At 42.5% G+C, this 22,944-nt stretch overlaps 1 protein-coding gene across 7 annotated transcripts in view; it reads right to left on the reverse strand.

The window, feature by feature from the left end:
- The window catches only part of KCTD1 (potassium channel tetramerization domain containing 1), a 100,146-nt gene that overhangs the window by 18,565 nt on the left and 58,637 nt on the right, over nucleotides 1-22,944 (reverse strand). For 6 of the 7 annotated variants that reach the window (XM_069004651.1, XM_069004650.1, XM_069004647.1 and 3 more), the window contains exon 2: nucleotides 14,888-15,066. In XM_069004651.1, coding sequence (XP_068860752.1) covers nucleotides 14,888-15,051 — 164 coding nt within the window. In that variant the 5' untranslated portion in view covers nucleotides 15,052-15,066. Of the gene's footprint in view, nucleotides 1-14,887; nucleotides 15,067-15,520; nucleotides 15,738-22,944 lie in introns of those variants that run through there. The other variant, XM_069004649.1, reaches the window with a different exon arrangement.

The following is a 22,944-nucleotide window of genomic DNA, read 5'->3' on the forward strand; positions in this document are numbered from 1 at the left end:
TGATCTGTGGAGAAACACTCAGATGAGCATAACTCCATCAGTCTGGAGGATTTACAACAGTGAGGATATATATCTTACATCCGTTGTGATCTTCCTGGTGGAAACCAGCACAAGCCAACAGTCACAATCTTCCTGTGGTGATTTCAGGCCATTAATAAACAAGAAGATGCCTACCAAGCTGAGCACTGCTTTTAAACTAGTAGAAATATGCTGCTGATGAAGCAAACTATGGCTTGAGTTTGTAGGTTTTCATTATTTCGTTCACTTAACTGTGAAGCTTTTCTCTAAAAAGAGCAAAATATAACTACACTTGGATTAATAGAAGGGAAAAAAGCACATTTCCTAAGGGTCTCTCCATACTGCATCTGCCCTTTTCCTCAGATGCTGGTAACACCACACAACCGTCATATCAATAAATTAAATTGCAGCTTGCACTAATACTGAAAAAAAACCTGCTCAAGAACCAACACAGGTACATATGCCAAAGGACAAGGATTCCCTTAACAACAAGAAAAAAAAAAAAAGCTAAGAATTTACAGAGAAAAATACTGAATTTCAAACCTACAGTTTTTTAGAACAATGCAAGTTCTAATACAGGCATTTTTGGGGACAGAACACTGTTTCAAAAAGTTTTCCTCCTCTCTGTTGAAAATAAAACACATTACAACCACCTTGCATTATTCCCTTCACTTGTGTACTTAGTTAATATCAATGCTTTTTGCTCTATGTGAATGTAATGAAATTTTAATTTAGCAGAATGTAGGTGTCTTGGTAGATTTCTGATTTTTTTCTTGCATCACCCCAAGGCATAGATATAAATTGTTTTCTGCTATCTTTACAGGAGATCTATGGAACCACGCTATCGAAAGGTGCAGAAGACTGAAAATAGTTTAGGGTAATCAGGAGCTGCACTGTTTCATCAAAGCCCCATCTCTCCAGAAGCCACCAGTGTTGCAACAGAGTTTGGGGCTATAGTTTGATTTTGATTATTTTCCATTGCCTTCCTAAAAGCCTCCTCTTTTAGTGGCAAGCAGAAGCCAATTAGCACCATGAAAGGAAGAAGTCTGGAGAAAGATAATGTGTTAAAACAATCAACTTTGACTAGGAAGTGAGACCACCAAATTATATATTGCTTACTACCCTACACACAAAAGTCTGTATTTATTTGTTTTAACCTCACAATCCCGTGATAGAAACCTATGGTGCAGTTCTTGGCCCTTCACTTTTGCACATCTTTTCTTCCCTCAATGTATACCACAAGACAACTACCCACAAGCAATGACAGGAGCCAAAATGGACCTGGGCTGCCCAGCTGTCCAGCAGAAGGCAGAACCTGCTGCTGAGCACCAGCTTCATGATGGGTTTTAACAGGAGGGAGAAGCCACCTGAGGTCAGACTGGGCTCTGTTATATTACCACTGATACTGCAGCAGCACAGTCAACAAAAGCAGCGAGACAATAGGTCTCATTTGCTTGTAGTTGCCCCTCAGATGAGATGTTTGCCCCAAGCCCTACTGCTCAGCAGTGTGCCTACTCCATCCCTGAATCCTGCAGCCCACCCAGAGCTCCAGCCACAGTGGGTGCAGACACATAAGCCGTCTTTGCTGCCTCTAATTGCACCAACCACCATCCCTGTGCTTTGATGTTAGAAGACCTCCGGCAGAGATCTGCCCCAGGGATTTACACTGCAGTAAAGAACAAGTCTGCCATATTCACACTGGTAACACAAAGGCAGCAACAGGTTTGCAGGGATCCTGGAGAAGTGTTTACCAAGAATTGAGCCTCACAACAGATGACAAAAGGAAGGGGTATTTCTCCACTCTACTTCAAGGGTTGGTTGATCTTTGAGAAAAATCCTCTGCTAAACAAATACTGAGGGGCACAGAAACAGCCAGCATATGACTGTGGACAGCAGCTCAGGCTACTTTGCAGGATTGAAGTCAGACAAAGCATGTTTGCTCCTCAGTCTGTGAACACAGGCAAAATTAAATTCCGCATCTAATTTTGGGAGAAAATCACTGACTTATTATTTATTATAACTAGTGCTCAGCAAGACAAAGAAGGAGCTTCACCTCAACTCTGAAGCAGGGAAAGCTGACAGGAACACATTCTTGCTAGCTGAAGCATGTGGAGCCGATTCTGACCAGGGGCATCAGCACCCCCCACATTACCTGCCCTACCATCCCCAATGTTTTGTTACTACGGCAGAATAATATTAGGACAGCAGTGCAGAAAATAAACTCTCTGTTATGATGGATGTGCATTTAGTCAGCAACATGCTACAACAAACTTGACCTTTATCAGGACTAGATTTCACTGACTGCATTTTTTCGGACCTCACCCCATTTATTTTGTTCTGTCTACAGCCGCTGCAATTTACAACCCATAAAGCTTTCATCACTGCTCACTTTTCCCAGTGGAAGCTCACTGCACAGAAAAATATTCTGGCATGAAAGGTCAAGGGACAGAGCCCTTTCTGTGGTCCTTCATAGCAACAGAAAGGGCTCCTGGAAGAAATACTCACTGAAGAGCCGCAGATGAGCTGTCCCCATGTGAAACAGCCTGGCATAGCCCCGCAGAGTTTCGGCAGGTTCAGGTTTGCAGAGCAACATGACTAATTTTTCTTCTCTGAATAAGAACTGCACTACAGGTTTACGTTTTTCACACGGCACCAAACCTGTTATGCGTTCTTCATCACTCCCAGGACCATTCATGTTTATCACGTTTCCAGGATTTCATTAATAAACAGAAGGAAGAAGGGCTTATGCCTCTGATTGAACTACTTTGCATTTTAATAGGAAATAATAAACTGACCTGCGTGGAAGCTAAGCACAATTGAAAGTTGCACCCATACCAGCTGTTTCTATTTTCAAACCAGTGCTTTATGCCTTGTAATGATAGCAGACAGCATCATCTTTTTCATCCTTCATTTTGTTGAGCCTACCCAAGAGAGAAGCATGAAACATACCTGATTAGGGCTTTTATTTCTACTTCCCAAGAGGGGAATTAAATGCTCACCTAGAATCAGACCTCTGTGGTCTGGAGAGCAGCATCCATTCGGTTTCGGAGAGCTACACCATTAATCCAAAGTGGAAGCAGGAAGGTGCAATTGTAGCTCTGCTGATGAGTTTATCGAGGGTAGCTACTAAGCAAGGGAAGGCCAGCATGAGAGGCATGGCCCAAGGCCCAGCTTTATGAGACAGCAATATTAGAAACTGGGAAAATGAGAATTCCTGATGAAAAGTGGAGCCTCTAAATACGCTTTAGCTACAGAAAAGGAGGGGTTTTTCTCCTTTCCCTTTCCCATAAGGTCTTCCAAAGGGGAAATAAGCAGGCAGATACCTGCCACTGTTTTGCCAGCTTTATCTCCCTAGAATAACATTTGCCACCACTTCACTTCTCATGCATCTCCTTTGCACCACAAAGATGGACACCGGCCTTTTCTCTGTGGCAGCACGATGGAAGCAGTGTGGTTCCCCTATGGCATTACTGCAGCGGAGCTGGAAGCTGCCATGAGCAGGAGTATGGAGCACAGCCTTCATCAGGTTTTGAAAGGCCAGAAGGAAGATTATCACTCAGGGGAGCTTATACACAGGAGAAGCTAGTAAAGCAAAATTAAACCTTAATATTCTGCAAAAGATAAGGACATTGTTTTTGAAAATGTTAGCAAGGAATGACAGAAACATTTAAAAGTCAGCCACAGGCACATCAGGAGTCAATTGTCCTGGGCAGCAAAATATGCAGAAAAAATATAAATTAACATAAATAGAGTTTTAAAACATAAAACTATGTTTTAAAAGTACACATGCTAACTGCTTTTCACATCTTGATGGCAACTTCAGTCCTGTGCAGCTGTAACCACAGCACTTGGAGAAAAAGCAAAACATCTCATTGTTTCCCACAAACATGAGCAGTTTCATGTGACAAGCTCCAAGTATAAAATGAAAAAAATATTCCTAAAACTCCCACATTATGCTGCTAGTAAACTAGAATTTCATAGCAAAAGTGAATAAACAATAGCTTTTGAGGCTGGAGAAATTACCATCATGGTGTTATCTAATCTCTCCCCAGAAGTCAAGAATTATGACTAAACCCTTCCAACATAGATATACCCTGAAATTCTATGTCAGAAGTATGTCCAATTGCATTTGGCAATCCTTAGCCAAGAGAGAGGCTGACTATAATTGGATGAATATTTGAAGTGCTTCATTATTCATGTAGGAAGGCTAGGTAAAAAGTGTTTTGTAGTCCCAAGACACTGGAGGGTGTGTGTTATTGGGTAATAACCAATTAGGAATGTTGACAGCACTCTGCCTTTGGGATCACCCTGGCCAACGAAGCACCTGGGTGTATGTTGTTGTGCAAAGGCACACACCCACTGCCTACTGCTCAGTTTATTTAAGCAAGGCTTTCAGCAAAGGAAATGGAGGACACCCTAAAGGATGTGTGCTTGACAGCTCAGTTACCTTCCGAAATAGTGCCTCTCTGTTGTTCTCACTGTCTTCCAAAAAAACACCTTTTTCCAATAGTATTTCTCAATTACTGGTGCTACTGGTTATTGAAAACAAATTCAAGCTCTTCCATTTTACTGCTTATAATCTACCAAAAGAGCAACATGCTTACTATTTCCAGTAAGAAAGATCAGCTCCTAACTCCATAATCTGGTAAAAAACTCCACAGTCACATTGTAAATACTGCAAACTCAGAGCAACAGAAATCAGTGATTTTCCTTTCGTGCTAGTCTAAGAAAAACATATGAATCATTAGTACAGGTATGCAAAAGGTTTTAATAACTGCAGCATTTAAAAACTAACAATTCTGACTCTTGCTCATAAGAACAAGATATTCAGCACCAATTCAGCTCATGACAGAGCAGGTCAACCCTTTCACTACCTCCCACAACAAAGGTAGAATGTATTGATGGTACAAACACTGATTTTTATTTCCTAATTTATTTTCTTTATTATTGCAATGAAAAAACAGATCTGCAGATTTGTATTCTGATTGAAAGCAAAGCAATTATTGTACAAGATGCCCAACAGGACTTTCATAGCTATGAAAGAAACACTCAAAACTTTTCCTGAATGATTTGCTTGCTTGAAACATGCAAAACTCAGTATATTATAAGGAAGAACATATCAGTTTTTCTGCAGCTCTCATTTTCTGGCTTGTATCATATTTAGCCTGTCCTGTGGCACTGAGAGTGCTGCAGCATTTTCTCTGAAATCCCCTGAACGCCCCCTCATCCTCTCCCCCACGTATCACCAAGACGATGATGTTTTGATGAAGCATCAAGCACGGGCCCTCGAGATAATGGATTCAATGGGATACACTTAAAAGATCATTTTTCTCTTTTGTATTGACTGCTTGCACTTCTCTAAGACAGGAAGGGCTTTCATTTTTTATGTAAGCTGCAAGACCCCGAGGGTTCTCTAAACTGTTTAAGAGGGATCAATTTTCAGATGGGTAGGAGGCGCCCAGCAGACCATCACGGTGTGGAGCGCCTTCTTCCCCTCGTATCAGCGACACGTTCGGGCAAACCTAAAACCAGCTCCCAGCCGAGCCCCTCTCTGGCATGGCAGCACTTCCTACTGTTTGGGATTTGTGGTTAGCACTCCAGCAGAGCTATAATTTATAGTATGCATGCAGGGAACAAAATACAAAAAAAAGTTTCACAGAAGCAAAATAATCACGAGGGCTGATGGAGATAAACAGCAGTAGGGCTGCTAAGCAAAGCAGTGCTTGGCACTGCTGTAGCGGCAGGAAACCATTACCCCATGACACGTGTTTAATGCACTGACATTGTTGCAATTACACCCAGGCAACCTAACAAAACAAATTCATAGTATGACACAAAATATTTCCAATTCAACATTGCAACATTTATTTTTTAATTACAGCACAAATAACAACTTTTGGGGTGTGGAAGGACATAATCCATCATTTGCTCTGAAGTGACACACTTATGGCAAATGCTGTATATTATAACTTTCTATGCCACAATAAGCAACTACAAGCAATTTCTTAGGCAAGGAATGCAAAGGGTTTGGGTGTGGTCCTGGGAGATGCTGCTTATCCCTCCATCTCCCTCTGTGTCAGCAGGGAGCCGAAGGCAAGCCACATGTTGCTGCACTGGGACTTCAGTCACCCCTGTTTCACATGTGTCACACAGCTTGTGACAGCCTTTCACCTGCAACACACCTCATATGGAAAGAGTTTTTACTGTTCCAATATGGCCTGTATGAGAACGTAAATACAATTTTTAATTAAAAGGAATGGTATGTTAATAGGTCACTTAAAGAACAATTATGTCTACCATTTGATTGACAGGCTTCTCACATTTTACCATGAAAACCCCGTTATGGTCTAGGAGGTAGAATTTATCTTATAAATTGCTGCATTTAAAACTACTTTGCTCAACTATCTCATCTTATGAACAAAACTCTTGCATCTTGCTATTACTCTCCCCTTTTACCTCTTTTAATCCTTTGCAAACAGAAAGTTTTTGATTCACGGAAATTTAATTGGCAGTGTTGCTCTCCTTCACTGAATGCCTGCTCTGCAAAATGCAGCAGTGTGAAGAAATAGGAAAGATAGGTCTTCAGTAATTAGCTTGGGTACCAGACATGGCACAGCTGAGTTTGCTGGAAGCAGGAAAAACGAGTCCAGGCGGAGCGTCGTGCTATATTGCTTTGAGCACCTGAGCTACCGAAGTGTCTACACACACAGTGCTGCACAGTGGAAGGACTGGATAGGAAAGTGACTGTGAGCCCACCGCTTTCCTAAAGACATGTCCCTGCAAAGCAATCCACAAGTAGCAGCTACAAGCTCAGCTTAAATGCTTTCAAACGGTCACAGAAGCACGCTGGTTCTCTGAAGCAGGGAGAAAGTGCCTTGAAAGTGCCTAGAAAATTGTCCACATGAGGTGCAGAGACAGCTGTGCTGGAAGAGTCCTACAGACACAAGCTAATGTACACAGGGCTAGAAACAATTTATTTGATTACTGACTCAAAGACTCAATGAAAGACATCAATGCAAATGAGTCTCAGAGCATCCCTCAACTGATGGCACCAAGAGCAAAAGCATCATCTGAGATATCTATAAAATACGCTGCTTACCTACTCAAAGAAGGCTCACTATTAACAAGAGCCAGAAAACCAAGCATGTGTGAGGGGAAAAGGACAAGCAAGCAAGCAATGTGCTTTGATCTGGTCAGGTAAAGATCACTTGTGACCTCTGTGAGCTCTGACTCCTTCCAACAGAGATAGAAAAGTGTGTACGAAAAAGAAATGAAGACAAAGCAATGAGGGACTTTAGCTGACAGAAGTAGGGTCAATGCTCAGAGCAGAACAGGGACAGAAAAAAAAATACTGAAAGGCAAGAGTCAATGAGACAGCAACATCTTGCAAGTCACAGACTAAGGTGAAAGAAAGATTGACAAAAAGAAAAATAAAGCTTGCCAGATGACACTTGTCTGGTTCTGATATTTGAATAAACTGCAGACTGGTTAAGTTAGAGGAAAAGTTCACATAACAGGAACTGGTGATATTCCCTTGGCCAACACAGCATTTGTGTCTCATTTGCATTAAAATGACTGCAGATAACCATTGAGTCCTAAGCAGTTTTCACCATTTCTATGCAACCTCTGCAAATACATCCCCAAATGGCAAGCATACTCATCTACATGAAACCCAGCCAGAAGGTTGATCATCACCAGAAAGAAGCAAGCCAGAAGTTGGAATCTATATCCTAAAGCTTCGAACACACCCAAGAGGTGGCCGGGTGTTGACGGCAAAACTGGAAGCCAAATGTTTGCTTCTGCAATTATGTATGTACTAGATGCCAATTTGCTTAGCAACGACATTGCAATTTATGAAAGACCAATGAAGTACAAACAGTTTATGTGGGAGCAGAATGAGAACCTTGTGCTCATGTACTCCTTGCAATCATGAACCTCTGTAAGTACAGCAAAAGGCAAAACAAACCACTGAACCTCACCACTACAGTTCAAACCTGGGCCCTATCAGAAATGACCAATAAGCAGAATACTTCAGTGCCACCTCAGTTTCTAATGGGATTTTTCTTACTAGGTCAAGTGAGACCCATAGATTCAGCATACTGTTTTATCTTCCCAGGTATCAGTCAGGCAGAGTGAGAAATACTGCTTGGGTGCCTTCAGTCTAGCTTATGAAACCATGCTATTGGGTAGAAAAATGCAAACATTATAAGGTTCTCATCCACAAATTTCCATTCACTGAGGATATCAAGCAGCCTTTGCAATCAAATGATTTCTCAGAGCACAGACCCTTAAACTGGTTATTGACAACCTCCTCTCTCCTGAACTTCCACGGTGATCCAACCCCTACAGACTCACATGAGCCAACTGGCGAAGGAATCTATACACTGATGATACAGCTATGGATTTTCTTCTTTCCCCTCAAGAAAAGTGATTGTTACTTCTGAGGATTACTAGCCTCAGAAATAACGATCTGAAGCCTTTAGCTTTCTAACACTCTTGAATGTAGATACTTATTCCTCTGAACATATTTCCTTATACACTGCCATAGCCAGGCAGCCAGAGACAAGCATGGCATGAACCCCTGTAGCATCAAGGCTGCACATCTATTTTCTCTGGGTCTGCATATGTGCAAAGAGCACTCCAACAATCCACTATCTCGATTGTACTGTCGTTTTACACATTTGAGTGCAAAAGCATTGAACAACTACAGGACACTGCTTTTTACCCTCCAAGCAAATAATACATAAGCCCACTTTTACTGACATTTAGAACAGGAAGACAGACATCAATTTTGTGGCCCCTTTCAGAGATGACTCACCACCAGTTACTGACCACATAACATGAGAACCTGCTAATCTGATGGTGCTATTTCTTTCACCAGTCACCAGCCACAAGCAACAGCAGCAACTTGCTGACCTTGCAAGTTAAATATATTACAGGACTACAATTTGAAAAATATTTACTTCTACTGAGGCAACAGTGATGACTGACCTGTGGTGATCATTAATTGAGGCAAAATGAGGTCAATATATACCCTAAGTTCAATACACATACCTAGAGCTACAATTAATCTTGGTTCAGCCAGGACCAGAAAATACCCCCCCAAGCTCTTTATCGACAGATGTGTGTTGCAAGAGAGTTCTCTTTAAAATATCAGTCATGTAAACTCCCTGAATTTATTTAAATAGGCATGAAGTATAGTATCATTCACAGTTCTGTTTCTATTTTCTTTCCTGGTTCATATATGTGGTTATACCAACCAACACAACTGTCCTGCCTGACTGTGTTGAGTCTGGCCCTCATGAATCAACATTTCATTTTTTACTAATACATGTTACTGATGATACCAACATCATCAACCTCTATCTCAGTTACTGGATCTATAAATATTTATGCTTAGAGATAGTAATCTTCTACACTTTCAGTCATCATCCCAAAGCACTCTACAAATTGCTTTTTTGTTAACCTTGGTAGGAAGCAACTGAAGCTCAAAGTTAAATCAGTTATCTTGGGTCACAGAACAGGTCAGTGAGAGTCTGTGTATTTCCCTAACCCAAGCCCTCCCTTTTCCTTGCCACAAGACCATGCAGCAATCAAATGATGAAATATAAAAGGTGAATAATGAGATGAGTAAGACAGGATAGATGACAAAGATTGAACTGACCATCTGCCAACTTCTTCTGCCTATTCCCTCCTGCCAGGAATGTTACAAAATATTAAAAAGCTGTGACCTGGACCATTCATGCTAATAGAGCAGACAAAGCTGATTACAGCAATACTGAAAACTTTCACAGAAGCTTGTTCTTTAGAACTTAAAACACAATATTTGCTCTCAAAAAGGGCAAGTCTTGCTACTGCAGTATCACATTGATTTATGAACTACTACCTCACCAGACTTTGATGTTGCTATTCTAGAAAGATACAGATAGAGATGTACCTCTTGGGAAGAAAAATCCAAATACAGGGTGTGGAAATAAAGATGCAGTAACATCCACTCTCTCAATATTTCCTTAAAAAACCCAAATCACCAAATGCTCATTTGTTAGAAAATTTTGTATTTCTTTAAGTTTAGCATAACTTAGAGCAGTTTGAGAGGTACTCTCCAAGGTGAGTGGGAAAGCTGTGACAGGGCTGCTTTCACGGAGGTATTACAGAGTGAGGCCTATGCAAAGTGCAGACCACCCTCACCTCAGCAGATCTCCTACCAAGACAGAAGTCTCCAGCATGGTGCTGCAATTTGCAGGAGTTTGAACTAAGGGCCATGTCAGTTTGTTTTGGACCTGTGGACTGATAACAGAAACTGCCAGAGCTCTGAAACAGGCAAGCAGTGCTGCCTGATTTATAGCACGTCCTTGGAAGTCTACCCACACAACTTGTGAAGGATAAGTCTTTCTTGTAAACAGTCAAAAAAGGCCAAGGACAGTCTGGGCATTCTCTTAAGTAATTCTGTGCTCTTGATGCAAAAGAAACCCTTACCAATCAAAAAAGAAAAGAAAAAGCCAGTGTCCTAACTGGATCCAAGTGTGCGAAATTTAATTTCCCTGAGGGCTGAGAGTGAAGATTGGGTAAGAAAACTGGGACACGAATGGATTGGTTCATATGAAAACCTGAAATAGCCCTGGGCAGAAATTTGGAAGGATTGCAAAATACTGTATAAGAAGAATCCATCTTCATATGCAGGGAGTAACTCAAGATGGGAGATGTAGCAACGCAACGAGATACTCCAAAAGGTTCTACAAAGTTATGTACAAGGTTTTAAGTGAATTTTTCCCATTCTGTGGTGGGAATATAGGATGTGGCAATCCAATGCCATGGTGCTATGCAAATATTTGTACAAGATGACTTGGACAGAACTAATTAAAAGTTCAGATGCTTTGAACATACGAGATAGACAACACTGCTGATATTGCTGATATCAGAGATATCAGACAGCTGATGCTTGTATGATCAAAGTTACACATCTTCCCATTGAGCTCCCATAGTCAGTTGAGGTTGCCTTAGCCTGATACACAATAACTTTTGGTAGATGCCGTACAGACAGCATTAAGGCTGCGAGATGTAGGAATGCCGACTCCAAGCAAAGGGTTCAATCCTACTGCAAGATGATAATGCACTGGAAGGAGAGTAGGCTGCTTGGCTTAAAGTATCAGAGCTAACTGGCCAGTACTTTCTCTCCTCATAATCATAAATCCTAACACCTCAGCCTGCTCTCCTCAGACTCTCTGGTGACCACAGGGAACAATGGCACAGCATGCATGTGCCTCAGCTCTTTGGAGAGAAAGGCTCCTTTAGCAGAACCTCATCTTGGATCCACCTTTCCTGAAATATTTTTTTTCCCTTGGCAGTGGAAAGAAAACAATTTATTTAAAAAATCTTTAGTTGCAAAAACCAAACAATTAAAAAAAATTGTGTGCACCCAAATCTTTAACAGATAGCTCTGTGTTGCCAGATACCAACCTGAAGATGTGGTAACTTCAAGTAAACCAGAGGTTGTACAGTCTGTACAGGGGTGAATGCATCAAGGTCTGCAGTCGTGGTGGAGAGAGCTACACAGAAAGACACCTGCTCCCTCCTCAGACTTTAAAGGAAAATTATTATTTCAGCAGAGAGACCTTACCTTAGGTCTTCTTGGTAGATATGCTGATTCAAACTGCCTCTTCCTGAAGCCTAAGTCTGGCAAATTGTATTATCGACCTTCATGAGACCATGTCTGAGGCATGATCTCACTGGTTTCTTGGGAGAACCTGAAGCCTGGTGATGAGCCAAAGTATTCGTAGGGGATTTGCCTTGTGAACACAATAGGCTCTCCCTAGTCTGGGTTATAACTGGGCTCTTTGAAATTATATGTTACTAGATCTTAAAATTAATTTTGAGGGCTTTTTTAAGCATTATTTTAGCTTCAGAATTTATAATTCTAGGATTACTCAATTCAAACCATCTATTAGATAAGCTGCTTGTCTGTTGGCTTGCTTCACTGAGTCAGCTTTTGCCCAAAACACAGATCGGTTCTGATTCCTTGGGTTCTTCAATTACAAGAGCATTTGAGAGAAGCCCACAATGGTCTTTCCAAAGCAAAGGGAAGGGATCCAGCAACAGCAGCAAGACACTTTTACAGTCACACCAGGATTTCTTTGGAGGAATGAATGGATATCTGTCAGCAGGCATTTTACATGTCAAGGCACAAACCAGGTTGGGGAACCTAACAGAAGAATTATGGAAAATGATCCCTTCAAGCTACAAGTCTTTACCTGATATCATTTAAGGAACTCTTTCTTAAAGTACTCTTTCTAATTCGTACTCTACTGTCCAGGAAGAACAAAATAGAGAGGTACAAGATGAGATGCTATCGAGCCCAAAAGGAGAAGGAAGAGTACACTTGCTCCAAAGCAGAGACTGCTCTATCAGAATAGGTCTCCCTCACACCAGCAAGTCAGAGTCACTCCAAAGCTGCTGGTTTGAATATCTCCTTTTCAATCTCACAAAGAAAGATGACTCTGGTACCTGGCCCACAGATGAAAGGTTCATTTTAGGCTTCTGGCCCTTAGACTACATGTAATACGAGTCAGAAACCTAATGACTTTCGTGTCTCAACCTGTTACATGCTGGAGCCTGCAACCGATGCTTTGACTCATCCCTGGAGCAGTGCTCTTTCAGGCAAGATAATCAAGACCTTATTTTTCATAGACAATACTTCATATGACAGTAAGTCTCAGGAGGTTTCAACTGGACCAAAAATATCTATGAGACCTTCCTTAGTTTTGATATAATTCACACATGTGATATTGGCAGAAAAAGAAACATGTAAGAAGTGTTGACAAAAACCTTGTGCTGAACTTGAGTAACAAAGTTAGAGTCTAGCTAGATGTAAACTGACCAGGTCAGGCTCCAAGAAACAATTTGTATTAATGTCCAAATATTACTGGATAATTTTTACCTAGCACTCACTCTATATAAATATGTATAGATACATATATACACATATATGCATCCCAACCCTCCACTGGAAAAAAACTGACGGCACAGTCTCAGATAAAACCCAAAAAACTGTATCATGACTACTGGCATATTGCTTCATGCCATTGTCTTGACATTCAAACGAGTTTAATAATTGCTCTTTTGAAGCTGCTAATGTTAAAAAACCTCCCAAGCTCTGGAAGTGGCTGGGAATTCCAGGTTCTAACAGCTGTGCTGGAAATATTCACTCATCAAGAGGTTCAAAAGACACTGTCAGAACTGAAACACAAACACATGTCAGAACGACTTGAAGCAGAATGACTATAACTCAGAGTTTGGGTTTTCCTTAAATTATGTTTGAAGAGCTTTTAAAATGTTTAATTTATTAAACTGGCTTTGATACTACAGGCATAGCTTTCACTTTCAAGTGCTACAATGGCTCAATTGAGCACAGAATACATTAAGTTTAAATTCCACTGCCACCATACACATTTTTGAATGACATTTTAGTGTTTCTTCACTTGAACTAATATACCTTCTCTGTGAATTTGACAAGAAAACAGAAGCAGCAGCCTCTCATTCTGCATACACAACAGTGTCAGACACCATCACTGTTCCAACTACCAAAAAACCCACTCAGTAATCACAGCTACTAGGAACTGAACAAAAGCAGCTCCTAAAAAATCCCCAAAACAACAGATTTGGTTTTCGAAGAACAGTTCAAGTTTTCCCAGACATTACTTCAATCTCTCCTGGCAGACCCAGGCTTTGGCATGGCTTCTTTTACTCCCCTCTGCCAGGCCTTCCTTGAGGAGGCTGTCACAAGAAAGGCCGTGTGCCTCGCTGTAGGTACTGTTCTCTTCCTCCAGCCCTGTCAGCTCCTCGTGCCAGGAGCACTACTTCAGTCCACACAATACTACGAGCTGAAGCTGCAGAGGCAGTAGTATCAAGGGAAACCCCAGCTTTGAATGAAGTCACATCCCATGAAGCGTGCTTTTTGCCCTCTGGAAAGGCAAGTCAGGGCTGTGGGATCAAGAAATGGAAAATCTGCCCCCTCAGACCGGAGAGAACACAATGGTAACACTGCTTTCCCTCTAGAGCAGGGTCGGGTGGCGAAGGGCAAGGTATAGATGAATACAGTGGACACAATGAACACCTGCTGTCTGATAACCAGCCCTTAGAGTTACAGCACCACTACACTGCCTGTCTGCCATCACCACCAGGTAATACCCACACACAGTTAAATGCACTCCTGTTTTCTTAGAGATGCACTCTTGTTTTACCTACTCTACATGCACCGTTTGCTCACACATGCAGCAGTTTTCTGACTGCTTAATACCAGTGAGCTACCAGAGCCACAAATACTTCATTCAAAAGGTACGTGAGAGTTAAGAGCCTAATTGTTTGAAAAGTCCTAAGGTTCTGTAAAAAGTATTCAGTTAATACTGTCCTATAGTTTATTTCATTCAGCCTTGCCTTTGCCTCAAGTGACACATCAGAGATGGCATGTTGACAGTACAGGAGAGCGGTTGCTGTTCCAAAAGAAACAAAACAAATACCCCAACACCCCCCCTTTGGGCTTAAATGCAGTATCACTACAGTTTTTGAATGTAACAAACCACAGCATGGGTGCCCTGGCATAAACCCAGAATCCTAGGTAGTAGAAAGTAAGTGCTCTTTGCTATCAGCTCTGTTTTAATACACACACATCAGATTTGCAGAAGTGCCATTTGTCAGGAACACACTGGAGCAGGGAAAGAGAAGTCTCTAACTGCCTACTAACAAAGAAAGCTAATTTAATTTTGAAACAAAAGGAACTAAATTCATCATTCTGAGACAGCCCCAGGACGTCCAAGCACGAAATGGAAGAAAAGGAGTTTGCCAAAGACATGCAGAAGAAGCTTTTTAAAGTTACCTGGAATCGGGGTATTTTGTGAGCGTGGCCAAGCTGCTGGTATACATGTGCCCACCCACATCAATGTGAACTGGTGCGTTGGATTTTGTGAGCTGTGCTGGAGTGGGGATGCCTTGATTGTTCAATGGAGATGCAGGGGATCTAGTGATCAGAGGTCTTGACATATTGGGCCGACTGTCCTGTGAAAAGATAGACCTGGGTTAATGATCTCCTTAAAAACCTCACAGAAACCCACAGTCTCGAATCAATAGGACTGCCTCATAGTCTCAGATTTTGACTTTCATCTTAGTAAAGCACAGACAAATATTCAGCAGTTTTTTAAATGAATCCAGCTCCAGGAGTCTTAAATGGCTACATTTTAAATAAGTGGGGCAAAATGCACTGATAAAACCCACAAGGCAGAAATCACGTTCAATAAAACAAGTTTTTCCTGAATACTACTCATGGCAGTCAATCCATACCAACAAAAATGGTCATTCTCATTCTTAAGAGTTGATAAAGGCATTGACAGAAAGCGATGCAGACAAAAAGACCAAGAACAATATTTTCCTTAATTAAGATAACCCCAGGTAGACGTTCTGCTCCTTCCCAAGCCCTCCGTCACTGCCGTACCACCAGAACAGAAATACAAACCCTCAACTCCTCCATCCTGCACACTCTTCTCTCGAATTCCCAATTCACATAGCACAGGAACAGAAGCAGAAACACCTGGACTAGTCAACTGCTCATGGACTGCAGACCACTGGACATCGACAGCCTTTGAGAAAGACATTTTCCATTTAAAAGTTATACGTATGGCAACAGCTGCCCCCGCGTGCCCCACATAGGCTGCAGGTCTGAGCGGCTTCCCGAGGCCGGCGAGCTCTGAGCGCGGAGCGGGAGGCGATGCTTTGCTGATGAAACCAACTTTCAGTCACAAAGGCAGCGCTGCACCGCCAGCACGGAGCAGCGGCCGCCTGCGCGCAGCGGGTGGGGCAGGGCAGGGCGGTGAGCTGGAGCCAGGAAGGCAGGCGGCAGGCAAAGTTGGGGATTAAAATAGAAATGCGTTCGAGAGCGGTTTTGAGACAACCCCGCTTTCGACTGAAGGACAGCTCCACACGGGGTGGAATCTTATAGGGATGCCCTGAGAACTAAAAGCCCTTGCAAATGACTAAGTTTTACATTTAAAAGGTAAGCAAAGCAGCGAGAAGTCAGATACACTTCATCACAAAACTCCCTTTGTTCTTTCAACACTGTCTTTCAGCTGCACAAAGTAATGGATTCCTTGTAAACATCTCCTCCGAGCCAGGCAGCAAACCTCGCCAAAGCAGAGCGCGGCCGTGAGAGAGAGTTACGGGCACTCGGACCAGCAGAGTCCGCCGCCGCCAAAAACATCATTTCTCCATTTTTCATGGCTGTTAAGAGACTCAAACCATAAAGGCAACATGAGCCAGGTAAATGTCTGGCTGAAATGATTTACGGGCCAACGTTGCACAATAAATTCGAGTAATATGTAACAAAAGGCATCTATAAACCACAAGGTACTTAACTAATTTTCTCCCATACACAAAAGCGAGCTTAGGTCTAATACTGATAAAAACGAAGGGAATGAAGAAAAACATCTAGTTTAGATGTTGGGGGGGAGGAAAGGGTTGGGTTTCTTCTCTTTCTTTATAAGCAGAAGTTAATATAAATCTGCAGAAATACCAGGCTTAATCACTACAATTGCTGGAGGAGGTGCCTGCAGCGTAAAGAAGACAAGTCCAGACAAAATAAGGCACACACGCTATGCAAAACTAATGTCTGCTACAAATGCTATGTGGTACAACCACCACCCAAGATGCTACTGATCTGCAGAGCAGTATTTAGTAAAATAACGAAGAAAAAATTAAAAACAACAACTACAAAGGTGAAAGTAAGAAGTCAAGGACTGATACAAACTGGGGGTGGGGGGAGCACGCCTTAGACGATTAGCAGGAGGAAAGCAGCAGGTCTGAGTAAAACATTTCAGTGCTTAAAAGTAGACAAATAATTTGGCTGAAATAGAGACAAAATCATTAATGAAAGTTGAGACTGAAATGAAAAACAAATTCTGTAACTTGTGTGAGACGGACACCACCATGTCCCTTCACAGGACCCTCTCTGGCAGAAAAAACACAGCTCTCTTGCAATTTAGCACAGTGCAGCACACCAAGTCTGTGATAGTTTTTCAATTGGACACATTCTCCTGTATACCCTGCCTGGGGCTGCTCAAGAGAAAATGAACAGATTTGCAGGGTTAATATTGTAGTTAGGCTGGAACCTCTTTCAGCGTAGCTGTGATAGCACTGGCTGCACAAAACAGTAGAAGAATGTGTAGTATAAGCATCACTGCCAGGATGGGAAATAGGTTGGAGGACCATGGGCATTTTAAAAGGCAAAAGAACCCACAAAACATAAGAAAAGGGAATCAGTTTCCAAACCCAAGTCCTAAGCAAGCTGTCCTTTACACAGTTTACCTACTAAAACTCCCAAGAAATAAAAATGCTTTATAATAAAACCTTTTGCTCTCTTATTTCACCCTCCTCCTTTTCAACATTTCCTCTTCAAGTTACCTGTGTTTATTGTGTCTCATGAAACAAAGTCCTTCTTCTCAATGGCTGATATTAAGCACAATAATGCTAACTTTGCTCCAGTCTTAGCCCATAAAGCACATTTCCCTGCATAAAAACAGTTCACTACCATTTTGGAGACACTTTGAAACTAGGCAGTCGTATTTCTACTGCATTTGCCTCAGAGAAATTAAGGCAGAAATGTGATTCAAAGAAGCAGGTACTTAAAAAAAAATCCCATTTCTTTTTAATGTGGCACAACTCAATAGCACTGTCAGAGCACAGAAGACCACCATCCAATGGGTACAGCATTTAATAGCTCAGAGATCGATCACTGCATTAGTTAAATCACGGTATTAGTTCAGCTATGGAAAGGATAACACGGGGCAAACAATCTCTGAAGAAATACATGGCTTGCGTTGGATTATTGCAAATGTGGAAGTGAACAAGCTTTGGTAAAAAGTAGCTAAACCAAGGCACTGCTGGTAAGCTAAGCTTCTACCACCTAATGTGATTACAAATATAATTCCTTAGCAAGAATTACAGGTGGAGAGAAGGGAGTCAGAGAAACTGAACTCAACGGGCTCCAGCAAGCTATCTGGAACAGCTGACAACAAAAAGAATCAAAAAGCTCTTCAGAAGCTTTCTTGGTGTCAGGCAGGTGAGACGTGAACCCAGGAACGGGTTCAGAGCTCAGCCACGGCTGTTCCCACACAGGAGATCACAGAGGTTGCTGTCTGCCTCAGGAACTGCACCAGCTTTGTTCATGAGAGGGGCACAAAGCATGGCTACTACCTGCACTGGCTGGACAGGCAGCGACCTTCCTGACCTGTCAACAGTCTGTCACTTCATAGCTTTCCTTCTCAAACATTATTTATCCTACAAAAAAATTAAGTAAGAACATAAAATCCAGTTTTATAACAGTTCCCATGAACCAAAATACTTCAAATACCCTGTAAAGCATTTATCATTATTAATATTCAGATGATTCCCCCCCTCCAACAACTTTTCATAAAAATTAGCTCACATTTTCACTCAGAATGAACGTATTACTGAAACCATGTAATCAAAAATGCCAAAATCTGTGCACTAGGCAGGCTAAAGGCATTTAGGTTGTATAAAACTTTTCAGTTTTGGTTCATCACACAAAAGCACTGCTCTATTAGAGCAGTTTGGGGCTCCTCCACTTCCGTGCTGATATTTGAAGGAGTCTTTCCACAAGAAGCAGTTCACAGGCATAGGTCTTTTGAGTATATCTGAACCTACTTCACATTTTTTGCTTAGGCAAGCCCTCCTGTAGCCTCGACAAAAGCAAAAGCAGCCCTGCCTTAACTGCTCCTCCTGGAATTTACAAAAATCCATATGATTTAGAAGTCTTCCTACCAAAGGGGGCCATGGATCATAGAGCAGAGCTTTCAAATCCCTTCTCCTCTCCCTGCCTTTTCTTCTATACCATCTTCTCCTGTTCAAAAGTATTGTTAAATAATAAGCCTTTACACCTGGGTTGGAAAAAACACAGTAGCTGCAGGACTGAGATGTGCCCTCGTGCAACTGGTCTACCAAACAACAGCAACACAATTGTCAATGTTCTGGTAGCAAGTGGAAGGAATGAGAGATATCTGAAGGACATGAGTCATTACAATGTGCTAAGTGTACAAAAATCAAAGAGGCTTACTTGTCCCTCAAAATATTAGCACTGGTGACCTAAGTGTTATTTACACTCTGTGGTCTTGAGTAAAGTCATCCCGGTTCCCTTCTTAAGGCAGAAACCTTGACAAAACCCATGCCACTTCAAGACAACCCGAGCTCAGGCACAGAAGGACCGACATTCAAGTACAAACTATCTGCTTGACTCACTGGACTGTGAGGATCATTTTAGTCTGCAGGTTAAGACACTGCTGGCTGGAGTTATTATAGCCAACATCTTCTCTGTGAGCCAGCCCAGCTCAAGCAGGAATATATATCCTACTCAGTAGCATATATATTCCCTGTCAAAACCCCAGCAATTATTACTGCTGAGGAACTCATATTTACACATTTCTAACTCCCTTGCATTTTTTGGGGGGCAGGTGAGGGCAAGTTTGTCTTAGCTATTCTAGACATTAGAAAGAATAATCATGCAATAGTTTATTCTAAAGTATCAAATCAGTCTGTGTTCATTATCCTTTTTTCTCAACAGAGAGACGTGAGAGAGATGCTTCTCCTCACAAAAGCTTGGTGCCCAGGAACAACTGGAAACAGCAGTTAACACATCCACATCAGCCACCTCCAGCAGAAGAGTCACCTCTGAACCCATACATCCCTCTGTATGGGGAATGAATCCTAACAAACAAACTTCAGAAGCTGGCGTCAAATCCCTTTTCCTCCAGTACAGAGCAGAAATCACTCAAGTGACAGGGACATCTGTGTACCTGCACTCTGAAATAAACAGCAGGCTGATGCTCAGGGGTGCCTGTGGGATGGGGGAAAGCACAGCTCAAGAACCTCATCCAAACTGGGAACATTAGGACTGCTCTCAGATTTGGCTCCTGCACAAGTGTCCCCATTTTGAAGATGCACTTTTTCAAAACAAACATTTCATTAAAGATTAAAAAAATAATCATGATCATGTCTCACCACAATGCTTAAACAAGTACCCCCCCACTTTTTTGAATTCAGCAAAAAAAGTTGCCACAACAAAGAGGCTGGAGAAAGCATTTATTCAACATAAACAATGTCAGTACAGTACAAACAGCACTTCTGGAAATTGTAGCAAGCAGGCAGAGATACAAAGCTACATGTCCAAGAAACCCATGAGCTTGTCCTGCTGGAAGGGGAAAATCCCACCCTGGGCACCTGTGTGAGCTGGTGATGTCCTCACACCAAATTCTCTGGCTGGGGCTCTGGTACTCAGCACCCACAAATGACACAAATCTGTGCTGGCCCCTCAGACAGAGCCCTGCAAGGTGGTCAAAGATGACCATGTGCACCAGACAGAGCATGCAAACTGCATTTTGATCTCAAGGTGTGCATGCCATCATGGTGCTTCCTCTTCACCTTCATTCTGAAGAGCCCAGAAGCACAAAGAAATTGCTCAGATCTTTGTCAAAAAGTCTTTACATGTAAGCACATCCATTGTTTTCTTCTGCTTCTTCACCCTGACACCAATGGTCGGTAGCTCCCTGAGGACACGGTTGGGCTTTACTGCTGCCACTGGGTCTGCAAAACAAAGAAACAGCCCATTGTTTTCCCCAGCGAAAATATGCCAATTGCACTGTCATGTTTTGCCTTTCATCAATATAATCCAACTGCCCTTTCTCTCACAGCTGCAAGGTTTAGGATTGCTGACTCTGAACATCAGGAATTATGTTTATAAGGCAAAAGTCCAGAACAATTGTGTTTGAGTGTCACACGAGAAATGGGCCCAAAACACAATCAGCTGCAATTCAATGCCCCAGCAAGCTAAGACACCAGGTCTGCTGAGACTCAATAGTAGCATTAGATTTATTATTCTAAATCTCTAAAGCTTCATTTTAAATCCTGAATGCCTGTCAACATATGACAGAAGGTCAAATTATCCTATGCAAGACAGTCAAATACAATGGAGAGCTTGAGAAGCAGGAAGGTTTTCTGGATATGCTGAGGCACTGAAGTGCAGAAGATCCACTATGCCAAGCAGCTGCTCACTCCTCCCACCACAAGTGCCATGCTTGGGGCACTCAGTATTATTTTCAGAAACACACAGAGCAATGCAATTTAGAGAGGTGGGTGTCACAAGGCCACTGAGAGAGGGAACAGAGATACCCAGAAGGGTCCATCATAGCCAGGGTGTAAGGTATAGCTCATCAGGAAACAAAACCCTTGGCCAAAACTCTTTCCTGAAGGTGCCAGGGACAATGTTAGGCTGTCCTCTCTGTATCCTGGAATAGTCCAAATGCAGATCAAGCCTACAAAGGTGACAAGTGCACCTGTGGTCACAGCAGAGTGGCTACAGCGGTGGTGACTGGAGCGCTTACCTGATGGGACAATTTTAACTGGTACATTGTCCTTGTCCCAGAGTCACCAGCCCCGGGGTGGAGCGCTGATCTGGCCCCTCAAGATGGGGGTCCCTTGCTGCACATCCCAAATGCTGGCTGCTTACAGCCTTCTCTTCCTTGAGATGCTGGCACTGCTGAGCACATACGCATGCTAAGTGCTGCGAGCGCTGGAGAGATGTGGTGACATTTCCTTGGCAAAATGAGCCTTGCTGGGATTTCAGAGCTGACCAGGACCTAGAATAAATGATACAGGTGCAGAGAACCAAATGCAAGGCAAAGGGCTGAAGGAAGCGAGGTATTTGTTTGCTCTGGGTGGAGAAAGCTGCCTACCTGGAGATGCAGGACAGTTAAAAACCACCCCTGGACAAGAGCTTGGAGGCACTTTGATAATTCCAGAGCCCAGGAGCCAAGTCTATAGCACACAACTAGCTCAAGCAGAACAGCTCTAATCACACTTTCATCAGAAACTCGTCACTGAGACCTTAAGAAAAATCTTTAAGTGAAGGAAAAGAATTCATGGATAATGACAGATGTTAAATGAGGGCCTGTGCTTACACCAGTACAGCAGTAAAGGTGAGTCCGAAAACCTGGAAAAGTTTACAGAGACAGGATGTATCTTCTCAAGTGCTTATAAAATTCTCTGAAAACCTCCCTAAGCCTCGAAACTGCAGACAAAAGTTTAATACCTCCCTCAAAATATTTTACAAGTTTGCACTCTTTATGGAAGATTAACTCAGCCCCTTGCTTGTTTGGGTGAGTAGTGCTGAGATCAGCCCAAATGTTGTCATTTATTACATCCATGCCCTTCTGCACTGCCTACCCATTTCTTCCTTGGGTCAAGCACAACTCTTCTGCTGGAGGTGGCTGATGTGCACACTTTCTGTGCTTGGGTCAAGCCAGTGGCAAACACGGCCAGCACAGAACTTGGCTGAAACCCGTAACACAAGCAGGATCTTTGGAATACATCCAACCCACTGTACTATGAAAAAGTCAAACCAAACTTGGGGGTCCAGCCCAGATTCACTACCCCCAAACACAAACATTTTGGCTTTCACTATGGAAGGAGAACTTCTACAGCCTTTAGAGGTGCCAATTCGATTCTCACTCACTGAAAGCGTCCATTTAATTTACAAGCAAAACCGGATTTGAAAGCTGCTCCCAATTAGCTCACAGCACACCACTGCCCACCTGACACTGTTAATCACAGGGTGTTCACCCCAGGCTGCAGCAGGCAAAAACATCCCCTAACCATGCTGGAGGACACAGTGCTTAGATGCAGGAGGACATTGGACCAAAGGAAGCAGACCTGCCATGAGGCTGCTAATGGTGTCCTATGATAGGGGCACACTGGACAGCTGGCATTTCAGGTCACTCACTCCACCAAGGGCTTGCCTGTTCTGCACCAGTATCTACTCAAATTAGCAATGAAACTGAGTTAGGAGTGACCAAACAAAAGTGTTGCTCCCCAGCC

This window comes from Aphelocoma coerulescens, chromosome 2 (genome assembly GCF_041296385.1).
Source record: "Aphelocoma coerulescens isolate FSJ_1873_10779 chromosome 2, UR_Acoe_1.0, whole genome shotgun sequence".
In the NCBI taxonomy this organism is placed as follows: domain Eukaryota; kingdom Metazoa; phylum Chordata; class Aves; order Passeriformes; family Corvidae; genus Aphelocoma; species Aphelocoma coerulescens.